This window comes from Pygoscelis adeliae, unplaced genomic scaffold (genome assembly GCF_000699105.1).
Source record: "Pygoscelis adeliae isolate BGI_AS28 unplaced genomic scaffold, ASM69910v1 Scaffold6, whole genome shotgun sequence".
Lineage (NCBI taxonomy): Eukaryota > Metazoa > Chordata > Aves > Sphenisciformes > Spheniscidae > Pygoscelis > Pygoscelis adeliae.
In genome coordinates, this window is record NW_008825075.1 from 6280430 (window position 1) to 6296834 (window position 16405).

The following is a 16405-nucleotide window of genomic DNA, read 5'->3' on the forward strand; positions in this document are numbered from 1 at the left end:
TCACTTCTTGTCCCTTGCAAACCTCAACTACCTGAGGTTAAGCATCTTCTACTTTTCAAGTTAGCATCTTCTGCTTTTCCGCATCTTCCTGGTTGGGCTATAAGTAAGACTCAGTCGTATGTCAGGAATTCCCATAAATATGAATAAGAAGCTACTGGGAAGTCACGGTTATTTTAACATGACCTCCAACAGCAAATGAGTCCAAAATATCCATTTTCAGGGGAAGCAGGACTGCCCTCTGGGCTGCTCAGTTACCAGTGCCAGCGTGGTCTCCTTCATTTGAAGCATCACAATTGCAGCAGTGATTATTAGTTTCATGGCACCATGACCAGAAATAATTAATTTCTCAGCAATAACTAGGTCAGGCTGAAGGATTCTGTACAGCTACGTAGTGCTGTACAGACCTCAGCTACCACACAGCAGTTACCTAGTGGAGGGTAAGTGATGTTTACACACCTCCAGCTTGGCAATGTAGAGTCCTTTCCTTTTCCCACTGTCCAGCCTTTAAAAGAAACTGATGCACCTACTTATATCTGTATTTCCCACCTATCACTAGCAAGGAAATGGATCTGGTGAGATGTGCTGTCTCTGTTAAGGCAGTCTGGCTGTTGTCCACCTCCCCGCAGCTTATCCAGAAGGACCTGAGCCACATCATAGTGACCATACTTGGTAGACCTGGGTCTGAAAGAAAGTTTGCTCCTGCAGAGACGGCAATATTTGGCTTTAGATTACCTGCAGACATCTGAGAAGAGTCTGGCAACCAACATTATTGTGGATTTTCATCAAAATTTCTCTTACAGGAGGCATAATTAGATACATAACAATGATGGCTCAGATGGCACAGTTTAGCCAGCTGGCCTGTATCTTATTTTAATTGCTTAAACATATCCACACCCTGTCTTTGTTATGAATTCACTTATGGCAAAGCATACAAATTTTAAATTTGCTGTCTGGTAATGATGGAAGGTGAACCCCATCTGCATCACAGCAGAAAGTAAAATATAATTTCCTTTGGGTAATAAGAGCTTAGGAGCCTTTTGGAAGGAAACATGGGTAGGACCTGATAAGGACACCATGACATGGCATGATTTATGCTCAGAGCAACACAGGAACGTGTCATTCCAGGAGATAACAGCTCCTCAATTCCCACTGTCACCAAGGAGGCACTGTGTCGGTGAAAACACATCCTTTGGTTTCCTAGCCCTTTCATTTGGGCAGCTGGACACTCCAGCACTGCAAACCTGAAAGCAAACTCAATTATCTTGCATTTACCTTTTGTAGCCTAAAAGTATGCAGGGCCACCTGGGGTTACTGAGCTGTGCCTGTGGCGTGGCACACCGTTTCCTCACGGGGACTGACGTGTAGCCATGGCCTCCCAGGGAGTACTTGCTGGTGTTCCCCACTGCGGGTGGCTCAGCTGCCTGAGCAGGGAATGGTGTGGAGCAGGGCTAGGCCACCTCTTCCTTGCGAAGTACTGCATACATCTTTCAGATAAAAATACACGTGGTAGGCTGCACCATCAGCTCTCCTTCTCACTTTCTTCCCCCACCCTGTCACGTTCATCAGTAGTAACGTGGACTGTATGACATGAGCCCAGCGGTCCCTGTCCTGGAGGTGAAGGGATGAGGCTTTATGTTCCCCTCTCACCTCTGGGGACAGCGAGCAGCAGGGAAGGCTGCTCCTCTGCAGAGACCTGGCTGCCTACGGGAGGAAGCTCTTGCTTTACAGCAACAAGAAGGGCAGATATTTTTCTTTGTGTGTTAACTCCAGTCTGACCTTGGGCTTTTAGGACAACCAAATACATACATATGCCCCTTACATAGACAGAGTTAAGACACTGTCTTAATGCGTATACAGATGCAAAGTGCCCAGCCACACACGCCTACACATTTTGGTCATCTTCCTGGCATCTTTTTCACAATTACAATTTTTCTGCAAATAGCGGCAATTCCAATGTAACTTGGAGTACTGGTTTTGCTCAGAAGGTCTTTTACTACTCATCCACTCCTGTGTTCCCTCTTTCGTAATCCTCGTTCGTTCTTGTCTGGTGCCTTTTGTTCTGCGCTTGCTGAAGGCAATGCACAAAGGTTGCTCTTTCCTGCCGGAGCTTGTTGTTGTCTTCAGTAGCTGGGCAGGCAAAGACAACTCTGGTGTGAATCATTTTGCTCCTCCAATGTAGGAGTTGCCATGAAGAATGATTAAGGGGGGGAAAAAAAAAAGAAAGCGAGAGTGAGAGGGAGTGTGTGTGTGCGCAAATTAAGGTTGGGAAAGTGGGAGTGGTGTCAATGAGCAGGGAAGCTAACAGAGTCTTCTGCTCGGCAAAGTTTCACCACGGGTAGCTAGTTCTTCGTGCTGTACCCATTTCATTGATTCGTTTACCAGGATTATAGCCTTGCAAAGTAAGTACAGCTTTTTTTCTTCCTCTGATACTTTGATTAATGCCTAACTAATAGTTAACAAATCTCCATTGTGAAACATAATCGCGTAGAGGGAATGGCATAAGGAAATTTGTACAAAAAGATATCATGTGGAATTAAAGGAGCAAAAAAGCCTTCCCAAACAACGTTTCAGTTTCATCCCAAAATTGCTGCATTTGCTATGCTGTATTTCCTCCTCCTGAAAAGATTCATTGGAAGCAGTGAATAGGATCTGGCAGGTGAGACAGCAAGGGCATTAGGAATTATTAAAATATGGTGGTTTATTGCAAATGGCTTTCCCCATATCAGAAAAAGCAGGTTGCCAATGATGCCGTGAAAATGCTCCATGTGTCAAAGTAGGATTTAGACTGTTTTGTAAGTCTCTGTTACAGAGGAATATTCCTCTCATTTTTTGCAGAGGTGTGTACGCTCTGCTCTGTTTGCTTTGAGTTATTAATCGAGTGACTAATCTGCACTTGTTTAAAGTGAAGGGCAGGAACTTAGGTCCAGTAATTACCAATTTATTTTCAGAGTGACATTTAGTCACAGACAATTCTTCAAACATTTAGTTTGAAGAATTCACTGGCTGTTGAGGTACAACAAAGCATATCGTGGTGGCTCGTTTCTCTCTTTCCTTCCTGGAGTCACTTTCCCTGCTATATTGCTGACAGTGCTTTTTCCCAACCATATGAGACGCTCTGGTCCCACATCAGTCTGATGTCTTGCGTTCCTCCAAGAAATGTCTGTTCAGAGGAAATTGTGTCCTTGTTGCGTAGCCAGGTAGTCTGCCAGGTGGAGAGTTGTCATTTGTGTTGAAGTAAAAGGAAAAGGCTCACAGAAGTCTTTTATTTCCTTTATATTTTGTGTTTGCTGAGTAAGAGCTGAAATGGGGTCACGTTAAATGCTTGAGCTAGTTTCAAATATTAATGCCTCACTCATGAAACATGCGTGTGGGTTGTTTCATATCATTTATCCTCTTGGTGGAAGTTTGTTTGAACTGGAGAGACTACAGCGCTGGCACTCACAGCTCCTGAGCTGTAAACCCAATGCACACCCCAGCACTGGATGGCCAGCACTGTCCACGCTTTATCTGCCACAGGTGTCTTCTCCTGGAAGGACTGCTTAACTGAGACAAGAGTAAAAGAAATACTTGTTCTGCTTTATCAGATTATCCCTACCGTATAGCTAATGACTTGCCAGACACTTCCACACAGACATTGCTATTCTCCTTAATTATATTTTTAAAAGATAAGCTATATTTAGCTTTTCTTTTAGTAAGCAGATAGTAAACAAAGCCTCTCTGTTGGGTTTTTTTTGGTTTTGTTGTTGTTGTTGTTGCATTCGAGAGTGACTAAGCAAAAATGGTGTCTTATACCAATAAACAAGTTTAAATCATGTTTTTCTAAACTGGTTCAGTAGCCTTTCGGCTGCCTTCTGTACCTGAAAGTGTTTTTATAATGCTGTGGCAGAGTCACAGTTTTAAGCAAAGCTGGGTGGATCACAAGCTACCTGTGCTTAGAAGATGCCCCAGTGCCGCGGGCCTCTCTGGAAATGCTGACATACCGCTTTCCCGGGAAAGGAGGGACTCAGCAAGGATCCATGCAGCAGACCTTTTTAAAATTTCATTTTCAATTTTTTGACTCCTCCCTGTTTGAGGGTTCCCTGTGATTACTGACACACAGAGCTGCGTCTGGTTTCTAAGACTGCTAATGGGCAGCTAATGGGCTTTCCTCTTGACGGGAGCCTCAACCCTTCTCACTTGACTGGAACTGCTTTAATGGACTCACAAGGCTTGGGATGCTCAAGGCTTTAACGAGATTTAAGATTTTGTAATATTTAATATAGTAAATTCTTTTCAAAAATATGAATGTCATGAGCTCCTAAATATCATATGTCATTAATAAATGGAGCATAAAAGACTGACTGACAAGGTGCAGCTGAAAAAGATGGTGGAATAGAGATTATTCTTCGCTATCCAGCCCATCATTCAAGGTTAAGGGTGAAACTGAGCTTTTTTTCCCCACAAAATGCCCTGAATCGGCATTATTTCAATAGTAGCACTAAAAGAAAGAAATTATAAGAATGAAGAGCTTTACCACTACCAGAAGTAGTTTCACTCAGCACAAAAGAAGCTTTGAGAGTATCAGCAGTTAATGGATGAACAAAAGGTAAATAAAAGGTTCATCATGAAATACCTCCCATGTTCCTCACTGAAAAGGATCATCAAAACTTTGTAGAAAATGATCCAACATGAAGGGTATCAGAGTTACCAATGAGGTCAGAAGAGTTTTTAAGCCATGGGCTTTTCACTGGCATAAGGAAGAAGAGTTTCATTCAATTTTGCAAAATTTCCTATTTTATTTTCTTACTCTGAATCTCTTGCAACCCAAGGAAGTGAAATACAGGCAGCACATACACATCTTAAAATCACCCTCGGTTTGCCAATATAACTGAAAATACTAATGTTAGAATGACAGCGTAGCATTTGCAATATTAAGCCAGAAAGGAACAAGAAGTATTTTTAAGCGGTTATGGTTGAATATCGATTTTTAGCCTGTAAGGAAGATCCACAGGCCTAAATAGAATAATATCAGGCCAGCCAGCACTAAAGAATGATATTCTACCCCACTATCGAATAGGATTTTTTTCAGGTGAACTGCATGCCGCATTCTGCATTGTGAGATTCTTCATATTGTTTTTCTTCTTGAGGGTGGTAGATGTTGAATGACACATTCTTGGTTCCGCGGGTAATTTTCCACCACCTCCTCAGTAAGAAATACCTGGGAAGTTGGTACTTGCCCCAAATCTTCACATTTTAGCTGGCGGGAGGAGGGTGCAGAGAGAGAGAGAGAGGGAGACAAAGTATATGTATGTATTGTGTGTTCATGTGTGAATGGTTGAGTTAATGGAGAAGGTAAGATAGGTAGCCTATGCAAGGGAGTTTATTTAAGACATGCACAGGCACAAAGGTGCACGTCGGGGATGAGCAACTGCAGAGAGGCGTTTTAAAGGATGATTTTACATTTGCTCCTTTGCCCGTGTTGTTCCAAGTTACTCCTTCATCAGCAATCTCAGTCCTTCAAATTTGTTTTAAGTGTACTTTGCCCCTGTTCTGCCCAAAGCTCTCCTCCTTTAAGGTCTGTGCTGAGCCCATGGTTTCTGGCAAGCTTGACTTTTCTGGTAATTAGTTGCTTTCATGTGTGAGAAATTGTGACTACATAAATGAGATAGAGGGTTGCAGTGCTGGGCTGGCGCTTAGTTCTCCCTTTACACCCATAAGATCGCCAAGATGCATTTCCTGAACCTCACTCTGACACTGCTGACTCTGCAAAATGGGATCTCACGTGAATAATCTGTCTTTATTTTATAGTGAATTTGACACTGGGCACTGCCAGGCTACTGGAAGATGGACAAGTCCGGCCAGACCCATTCTGAATTCAGGGTTCTGGCAAAGTGTCTAGATGTTGCGAAGCATACTCCTCTATATTTTTATGTGGCGATAACTTTCTTCAGTGATATATATTTAATGTTTCCCCTCTTCAAGAAAAATTCCTCTTTTTTTTTTTTCCAGTGGGAGGGGATTTGTTAACAAACAGTTTGTTGCTAATACCAACAGTCAGAGAGTGATATGCCACCAACATTTTGCGAGAGCGCAGAGCTGGTTGGGTGTGCTTTTTAAATATGTATTTAAAAAACCTTGGGTTTATGCCAGTATCTTTTTTTTTTACTTAATTAGATTGTGCAATGCATTTCAGTAATCTTTTATACAGCGTCTTTTAGCCCAAAACAAACCAGTTGCCAAATAAACCAGTTGCCTTACCAAATAGATCCAAGAACATGTATAAGTTAATTAAAATAAAAGTAAAGACATTTATTTTGTAAAAGGCCTTCTCTAATGAAATAGGCCTTATGAGTAAATCAAAGTCTTTTCTCTACCGTGTCGCAGGCAAATTATGCACCCATTCTGTTACTCCCATAAAAATGTATAAATACCACAGATTATTTGGGAGTCATTCACTACTGTCAAGTACCACAACTGCTCCACAGCATCTCTGTACAATGGTGTCAGATGTTCAGCTAAGTTTGGGCAGTATGGCACATGCACTCAAATAGGAGATTGTTCTAATTCAAAATGCCTTTCCAAACCGGGATGAAAGTGAACGGTCAAGAAAGGTACCTCGCTGGAGACAATTCCCTGCACATATGTTCCCTCTTCCCCTTTCTGTCTTCTCATACCTTTCTGCTCTCACCCAGTGAGATCTTTCCTGGCTAGGATGCAAATGGTATGAACTAGATAAGTAAAAGTTTGAGACTGCAGTGTTAAGTAGTCAATTATTGGAGAGAAATCCCTGTCCTTAAGGTGTTTCTCAAAAGATTAGCAAACCTCCTACCAATGTAAGAAATAACTGACTTTCCTTTTCATAATAGGATCAAATAGGATCCCTAGATCTTCAGTGTCAGAGCCTGAAATGCAAATGTAGATAGGTATGTGTCTGGATAAGAACACACCTTTTAAAATCACCCCTCCACACCATATTTATTCCACTATTTTGCCATTTTTCCTGGAGACAGCAAATGCTGGAGACACCTTTTAGGTTCTGTGTGAAATCTTATGCGTTTTGAAGTCTCTCCCAATATTAATCTTTTCCATTTCCTTTCTGTCTCTGTCAATAGCTTTGATGGAGCTGTTTAACACCAATTTTAACAGATTACCTTTTTTTTAGGGATACGCGATACTGGGGGCAGAGCAGTGTCAAATTCACTATGCCAAAGGGGTTGTCTTCTGTGTGCTTGCTGGTCTAAAGCCAGACTTATGCTATTGACTGAAATTCTGTGGTTCACCCTTGTTAGCTTGAATCTACACAAATGTGCTCACACCAAAGTGCAATTTCAGGTATGTGAAAGCAGTCTGGAAGATGGGAATACTCTCTGGCTTTCCTACAGCATGGACTGCAGCAACTGTCCCTTGGGCACCACCCTTCCCATTCCTGACTGCACAGATCATCTAACAGCCCTGTGGCAATTGCAGTTACTAAGAATGGCTAGGAAAATATTTGCAGTTAAAACAGTGTAAGCGATGAGTGGGCACACAGCAGTATTTATCTAGGAGGCCTCCTTTAAGTTTCTAGGACAATCTCAACCTACAGGACCAGACAGCTTTCTGGAGACTTCTAGCAAGTCTAGGGACAATGGGGAATCATCCCTTAGAGGAAGGACATGTACCAAAGCTAAAGCTTTAATGAACAATTAGCCGTGAAGCAAGAGACAGGAAAGATTATGAGACTATTAAAGGCCTCTCTGAGAGCCAGGAGGCAAAGGCAAAGTACCTTATAAGTTGGCACATTTGAAGAGTATCAGCTAAACCCAGATTAAATTAATATGTGATCCAATTTGACCCAATATGCATGGGTCACCCTGACCTACCCAGATTTCCCCAAGTGCTTCTGGTAATACTAGCTCCATGTAACAGGTGGCATCGCCACCATTTGAAGATGATGGCTATCACTGAGCCACTCGCATTTGCTTGGTTGGACATGGATGAGACCTTCCCTGCTCTTCAGGCGCTGCCAGTGTGCTCTGAAGCCGAGTGGGCTTGGTCAGGCCCTCCTCTCCTCTCCTCTCCTCTCCTCTCCTCTCCTCTCCTCTCCCTCTCCCAGAAGGTTCAAGCTGCCCAGTCCCTGTGCTGGTGTCCAGCCTCCTTCAGTGCTCTGACCCAGCCCCACCACAGCAGGAGCTAGAATTACACTCTGAGTCATCTCTCTTTTCCCTTTTCTGTTCCAGGATGACAATGGATGCTCTGCAAGTAGCGAACACTGCCTTTGCAGTTGATATATTCAAAAAACTATGCGAGAAGGACAAAACAGCCAATATTATTTTTGCCCCACTGTGTACCTCAACGTCTCTGGCTCTGGCATATAAAGCTACGAAAGGTGATACTGCAGACCAAATAAAACAGGTAAGCTGCCAGCATCCTGTTCTGTGGCTGCAAAATTACACGGCTGTTGGAGGTGGCTTTCTTATTTATTCTTGTTACTATTCTACTGGACATCTGGTTCCCTTGTAAGCCAGGCTGCAAACCATCCATCCAAAATTCCTGAACAGTTCCACACTCCATGGCCCCACACAGCAGAAGAGGTTGAAAATCTGGCATAAAGAAAAAGATTTCTCAAGGTGGAAGGGAACACGGCAGAGTCCTCAACAGCTGCATTAAAGCCTTGTCTCCTTTTAGCATAGTGTTGATCGTGGCTGCAAGTCACAGTCAAGATCACTGCATTTTCTGGATAATTGTTTTTTCATTATTCAAGAATGCCTAAGCTTTATAGAATTGGAAATAATTTTGCCATTATCTGTCAACAGCAAGTATACTTAGCAGCCCTGTCACTTACATTTCCCCTTTCTCCCGCAATACCGCTAAGAGGTGGCTGATGCAGTAGAAGAGGGCACAACTTCAACCATGTTTCTCCTTACAAGCAGCTCATGGTGTTCAAGGGGTTTCCAACACCATGATGCAGCATGGCAGTCATGATGCAATCAGTTTATCAAGCTCACTCTGTGGTGCAGGGAGGCAGCCTTGCAGCCTCTTCTGCTGCCTCTGTGTACGCAGAGATTTGTGTAGTTACTTTTTATCCCAGTGAGGGTGCCCATGGTTTCTGCAGTTACCTAAAGGTGGATGAGAAGAAAATTCAGTATGCATTTATATGCTGATTATCACCTGGCTCTGAGGGACGTTCTACATATTTGAATATATTTTCCCTTCCTTGGGAATTCCTCCCTGTACTTCTTCATTCACTGAAGGTACTCCCGAGCGCAGCCTCCTGTGCCCCCACTCATGCCACAGATTACAGTGAGTCTTGTGCTATTCGCAGAGCTGCACAGCAATATAGCCATGAAGATCTTCTAGGTGTTGCAGATTTTTCCAACATTTCCAAATTAAAAGAAAAATTAAAGATTAACTCTAGATTTTTTTTTTAAATTTAAATGACACCCTGCAGCTTCCTTACCCTTTCAAAATTCAAGCGTTGTCTTTCTGATGGGAGAGTTCAAAATACTAACCTGCTCTTAATTTTGTTTTCACTTGTGTCTGCAATTTCCTTTGAACCATCCCATAATAAGTTAACATACACATCCACAAATGGAGCTCTGTTACACAAGCGCATTTATGTTTCGTATTTCTCAAGTGGTACATAAAAAGTGCTGACTCCAGATACTAAGGAGAACTTGGTATGTTTTTAAGTGTAATATCTCCTATTTTCCATGTCTATCCTAGCTTCTGCCTGCCCCTGAGTTCGTGCTTGGGTTTGAAATACTAGATACAAAAGGAGCCAGACTGGCAGTCTTACTCTGGAATACCAGTTAACAAACTTGTGCCAAAAGGTCTCCCAGGTAGAGAAATTGCAGCAGCATAGCTTTCTCCCCAAACATAGTCTCCAGGCACAGAAGCTTTCTGCACTTAACATGCTAAGAAATAAAACTGTTGGAGGGAAAGGAAGTAAGCTGAGAAAGTTGTTTCTGAGGAAATGACCGTGGAGTTTGGCTATGAGAGCTGTGCTGGTGCTGTGTCCTTGGGAGCTTATTTTCTTCTGCTCCCACTGAGCAAGGAGAGGGGAGGACACGGAGGGGTGGCTAAGGCAGAGCAGCAATTTGTTGCGTCTGTGAAGGTACGATGTGTTCAGGGAGAAAGAGCGGGAGTGAGGGACAAAGGGAAAAGAAGGTCGCTAGCGCCTGCTATGCCCCATGCGGGAGTTTGAGACGGGTGAGGAGGGTTGGGCAGGCTGCCTGTAATGAAACAGGCACCATCAAAGACCCTGTAATATGAAGGCATTAGAAGTTTAATTCATATTTACTTTCATTTACTTCATTTATTTTCAAACAAAACCAGCAGTAACCTCTCACCTCTGGTGCCTGAAAGCAGCGAGTTTTAGGTCACCCGGACACTTCCTAGAACTGGACTTGTCATTCCCAGGAGCTGGGAGGTGGCAGCCCTACCTCCAGCTCATACTTTGTCTACCGAAAGAGGCATAGTTATCTATCTGATCAATTTTTGCTGAAATGTCATGTGATGCCATGTATCAGTTACAGCAATCAGAAAACTTGCTGTAAGCATTTTTAAAGGTGTAGCCCACTTCTAGAAAGGAGACTAACTGGGACCCTCATTTATCTGGCTTAAAAGCTCCAGGTTTTTGGCAGGAATGTAAGTTTGGTGAAAACATTATGAATCCATACTACAGAGTTTTAATTGACTAAGCCACGTCACCAGCATGAACACCTCTTTTGATTTCTTTGAACTGCTCACAGGAAAGAAATGCGTTTGGTTAAAGTTCTGGTAGGATCAGGTTTTTAGATTTATGTGAGGGAGGATGTCAAATTAATAAATGATTTTTGAGTAACAAGAGTGAGAGGCTGTGTTGTTAGCTTAAATACGAAAAGCCACAGCTCTGGTCACAAACTAGCATTATTTTTTTGCTAAGCTATTAGGCATGTTTAGATAATAACAATAAAAAAGATGCTTAGTATTTTATTATGTTCATTTAACAGGTACTCCATTTACAAGATGTCAAAGATGTTTCTTTCGGGTTTCAAACAGTAACTTCAGACGTTTCCAAACTCAGCTCTTTCTTTGCACTAAAAATGGTCAAACGGCTCTTTGTAGACAAGTCTCTTAATCCTACCACAGTAAGTATTGCAGAAAAGCCCTGGTGCTATGAATTGCTTGGCCGGCATGTTGACGGGTTATGGTGTCAGACTGCAATGTTATTTAAAATAAATTCTCTCACTTTTGGCTGTTACTTGACTAGACTCAGATGATGAACAATGTAATATTCTCTGCTACCATAAAAGTTTGTAGGAGGATGGATGAGTGTGCTGCTTGACCCCAAGCTATGCAACTATTACAACACTTCTAACTCTTTCATTAATATGCTTTAGGTCAGTAGCTCAGTAGGTTTTGAATGCAACATAGCTTCTATGCCACATCAAGGTCTTTGCATTGTAAGTATGAGTGAAAAGGAGTTTTTATTAAAAAAGGTTGGTGGTGCAAGCATGTGTCCAGTTCACACACCCAAATAATTACTGCATAAGCTGTAGTTTTCTTCATCTGTCGGAGGAGGCAGAAGCCTGGCTATTGAAACAACACAAGTGAGGAAGGTGGTGTTTGGCCTTATAACTTATGGACCTTGCAAATAACTGAGAAAAATGTTGTGGTTTTTTTTTTTCCTCAAGTTGCTTTGGAACAGGGCCCCAAGCAAGGACAACAGCAGCCTAAAAGTGATGTTTCAGAAAACTCAACATGCTTAAATGATGCTATAATCAGATTGCCTGCTGTTCAGCCTCTGCTACAGCAAAGGCCAGTACCCATCCGCAGCAATAAACGTCTCATCTGGTGAGGACAGACATGATGTGAGCACCCTGTGGCCTTTATCTCAGTCCTCTCTCTTACCCAGGCCTGGACTGAGGGTTGTTTTATCCTTTCAAACTCTGGCAACGTGGTCACTCTTGCAATACCAAAGTTAGTTTAGCTGCTGATGTAACACCACTGGGCTGAAGACAACCTTGGGAGCGATGTGCCGAATGCAGCTGCGCAACCTGGTTGTCACCCGCTGTTATTTAATAGCTGTCCATCATGATAAACTCCCCAACTACCCCGTGGTGAAGCTCGGGATGCTGATGTTGCAGGCTCTGTAAAGAGCCGTTGAGTGGATGGCATTTAACCAAGGATGACTTTGGTACCTTGTGTCTTTCAGGACTTCGTCAACTCCACAAAGAGGCCTTTTCCATCTGAACTGGAATTAGTGGAGTTCAAAGGAAAAACTGAGGAAACCCGACAGAAGATCAACAAATCTCTTTCAGAGCTAACTGATGGTGAGTACCGCTTAACCTTGGGGATGCTGTTTGCCTCTTTGGAGAAAAAGATCTTTGTCCTCGTGACACCTCTTTGCTAATGCTTTTAGAAGTAAATACATAGTGAAAGCAATGGGACTAGACCTACTATTTGGATTCATGAGGTTCAGCAACATCAGCCTGTTTTGAAATCACTAACGTTACTACTGCAGCATTTCTGAAGGTGGAAATGTGAGACTGACCTTGCGTTAGCTTTGGGGAAAGCTGCTCATATTTGACTGCAGCGGGACAGTTTGGGAGAATGACAGCTCTTGGCTGTGGAGCTTCACAAACATCTGACATCGATACACCGAACCCAGGCCCTAGTTTCCTTTAAAAGTTTTATTGTAATGGGAAGTACTTGCTGGACTCTGAATTTCAGGCTGTTAATTAATAGCTCAGCTTAGCTCAGCTCAGCTGCTTTTGCCAGCAAGGGTGCCACAAGCAGATGTGCATTTTTATTTGCCTTCCTGTGGAAATGGGGCTGCGGGCACTTTTCCCGCAGTACCCCTGAGCCACCAGCCGCCGGGCCGAGTCACAGGAGATGCACATCAGTGACCGTGAGGGTCCCCGGGCAGAGCCTGCCCAGTCTGTGGGGGGCAGAGGTCCGGCCCTGGCCTATGCGGGCACGCAGCGGCCATAACAGAGGCTGTTTGCAGCCTGTGCAAGAGGTAGCTCTGGGGTCGATTGCTGCCTGTTGCCCTCGTGTGGTACAAATATGAAAACATGGGTGCATGAGTCTGGTCCTTCCCAGGCCGGCACAGGGTGCCCCTGTGGAAGCACCTTGCCCTGCCTGTGGAATTCGTGCATGAAGGCAGGACTTGCCTCCTTAGTGCTCTGAATTCCGTGTCTTTTATGGCAGTGCTTGAACAGGTCTAAAACAGAGCGAGGGGGGGGACAACATTTCCATATTCTTTTTGAAGTCTGTAGCAGTATTTGGTTATGAACCGTAATCAGAACAGCATTTTTTGTTATTCTGGTTATTTTATTCTCATGTATCAGGCTAGAAATGAGTAGCTGCTAATCTAGAACTTCCCTTTAAGTCTTGCTCTCCAAACGACAAATGCTTTTTTGCTTACACCTGTTGAATTTCAACTGAAAATTCAGTACCTTCTTTAAGGTACTGAACAAAAGCAGTAGACGTTTTTGATTCCATGCTATATAAGCCAAGAAAGCATGTCATTTGGAAGATCTGCCTTGGTCCCAAATCCCATTTCAAACATTAAGCTGCAATTTTAAGTAAGTGCTTCTTTTTTGGAATTTTCCATTAGAATTAACATCTTTTACCTGTGAGGTGCAGGACACAATTTTTTTAATTTAGTGAAATGTTTCCATGTTCAGTTGAAGCAATTGATATACTGATAATGTATTGTTGTATTAACAACCATCTTACACCTGTTCACAGGCAAAATGGAGAATATTTTGAATGAGGATAGTGTAAGTGACCAGACTCAGATCCTCCTAGTTAACGCAGCTTATTTTGTCACAAACTGGATGAAGAAGTTCCCAGAGGCAGAGATCAAAGAATGTCCTTTTAAAGTCAACAAGGTATGTTCTGAAAAAAAAAAAGAGTACTGTTACCACTCAAGAAAATGCAAGCTTTGAGCTAAGAAAATTCCAACAAGAGAAAATGAGAAATGTTTATTATTACCATGGCATTCTTAGACTCTGTCTAAACCTATATGCTGTTGCAAGGGTCCCTAAACCAGTTTGCTTGACGTGTTGTTTTAAAACTTTGCTGGTGCTTTCACATCCATCTTTCAAAGGCCCAGTGTGAAAACTGACTGTCCTGTTATTATATTTAGACAACAGGAGCTGAGTACAAGTGATCAGAAGCAGCCATTGCCTACAAGGATATGCACATTCTCATGGGTAGCTGCTTCCAAGAGGTTGCAACCTGTACCAGAGGCTGCATCCCAAAACCAGCAGGGGTGAAGCACAAAACATTGCATTTCTTGTGGTCACAGAGCTAGTGAAACATCTACACCTGTGGGGTCTCTCTGAATATACCAGTTAGGTGCCTGGCCCTGTGCTTTCCTCTTCAGGGATGGCGTCCCGTCGATCTCCCTCTTTCCAGTCAGGCTCAGGACTGCAGCCCTCTGCGTATCAGCCCTGCTTAGCCACGAGGTCCGAGTGGGTGCAGCACCCATGGCTCTTGCCTTCGGGAATCTGTGGCCAGTGATGAATATTGTGACCAGACAGTCATCTTTAAACCAAGATACAAAGCTGGGCAACATTTATGAGATAAAGAGATTATACTCCAAAGATATACATACGTACATACATACATATATATGTGCATGAGAAAAGTTGGAATTTCAGGTTCACTGAAAATATTCATAAATTACCACATCAGCCAACAGTTTCAGCTAAAAAAGTTTTTAAAATTATACAATCAACACTAAAATTTTTAAGTGAAACATCCTAAGGTTTTTTTTTTCTAAAGTAAAATTTTTCTACTGAATTTGAATTTTAAATGAGTTTCCAGGTGAACAGAACAGTTTATAAATCTTCCCTATGAAGGGAAGAGTTTTGTTTTGTTTTGCTTCATTCATGAAAAGCAAAGACATAGGGCTTTAGGTAAGCCTGAAATTCCTTCTTATTCTGTTTCAGCTCCTGAACCAAAATATCAATTATTCGTATGAACAGCTTGACCTTCACTGTTGAGATGTGCTCAGTGCTTGACACTGGCATTACAATGCCCTGTAGACAGTATAGTTTGTAGCACTCAGTGAAACAGGCACAAAGGGCCACTGATACTAGGTAAATTTCTCTTTTAAGGCACATCCCCAGTATGTTGCTGTTGTATTAAGTAGAATTCTGTTCCACTTTTCTTTGCAAAGCTGCCTACTGTAAAAAGCCAACAGCGTCTCTTACAGCTGGTTTCATTACTTACGAAAGCCAACAAATTCTCTGATGGTAACTCAATGTACCACTTCCATGCAAGCTTACAAACTTTCCTCTCTCACCATCTTATTTGCAAATTAAAAAGAATGCTAGATTGTTTCTTCTGTGTTTTGCAGACTGAAACTAAACCAGTGCAAATGATGAATCTGGAAGCTACTTTTTGCCTGGGCTATGTAAAAGAATTAAATGTTGCCATCCTTGAGCTTCCATGCCTTAACAAACATATAAGCATGCTCATTCTGCTACCCAAAGAGATTGAAGATGAGACCACTGGCCTGGAGCAGGTGAGAGAAAAAAATAGAATTGGTATGATGCTTCCCTTGGAAACAGTCCGCTTATAATGCCATATGCTTATGGAAGGTTTTGTTATTTAGATGCTATATAGAAGGAAACAAAAAGTAAGTTTCATGTGAATTTACCTTCTCATTCTGCTTCTCTGTTCCTGACCTCATATTTGTGACATCATTGTTTGCACTGTGGCCAAGTGTGAGCTTGTGAACAAGACTTTGTTTTAGATAGGGTGTGCACAGAAGACAGTGTAAAGCGCAGAAGGTGCCCATGATGCACTTTAGGAATCTGCATCAATTTGAAAATCTGGATCCCCAAAATAATTTGCATCTTAAGATTTTTGTTCTTGCTATAGTAAAGTGCTTAAAGCCATGCTTACTGGGTACTCAGTAGTGCTGACATTATTTACTCTGGTGTCCTCATTTTTTTCAGTTGACATGTATCTATGATTTATTTTACTAAGGTCTTACACTTCTCTGCTTACAATTCTCTTCTTACATACTCTTTGCTGGCTAAAAAACTGGCTGGATGGCCAGGCCCAAATAGTTGTGGTGAATGGAGTTAAATCCAGTTGATGGCCAGTCACAAGTGATGTTCCCCAGGGATCAGTATTGGGGCCAGTTCTGTTTAATATCTTTATCAATGACCTGAACGAGGGGATTGGGTGTACCCTCAGTAAGTTTGCAGATGACACCAAGTTGGCCAGGAGTGTCGATCTGCTCAAGGGTAGGAAGGCTCTACAGAGGGATCTGGACAGGCTGGATCGATGGGTTGAGGCCAATTGTATGGGATTCAACAAGGCCAAGTGCCAGATCCTGCACTTGGGTCACACCAACCCCATGCAGCGCTACAGGCTTGGGGAAGAGTGGCTGGAAAGCTGCCTGGCGGAAAAGGACCTGGGGGTGTTGGTCGACAGC

The 16405-nt window shown here is 42.7% G+C and overlaps 1 protein-coding gene across 1 annotated transcript in view; it reads left to right on the forward strand.

Annotated features, from left to right (window-relative positions):
- Positions 1-8199: 8199 nt before the first annotated feature.
- The window catches only part of SERPINB5 (serpin peptidase inhibitor, clade B (ovalbumin), member 5), a 9904-nt gene continuing 1698 nt past the window's right edge, over positions 8200-16405 (forward strand). Inside the window, exons 1-5 of the mRNA XM_009326692.1 lie at positions 8200-8373; positions 10953-11090; positions 12158-12275; positions 13699-13841; positions 15317-15484. Coding sequence (XP_009324967.1) covers positions 8200-8373; positions 10953-11090; positions 12158-12275; positions 13699-13841; positions 15317-15484 — 741 coding nt within the window. The remainder of the gene's footprint in view (positions 8374-10952; positions 11091-12157; positions 12276-13698; positions 13842-15316; positions 15485-16405) is intronic.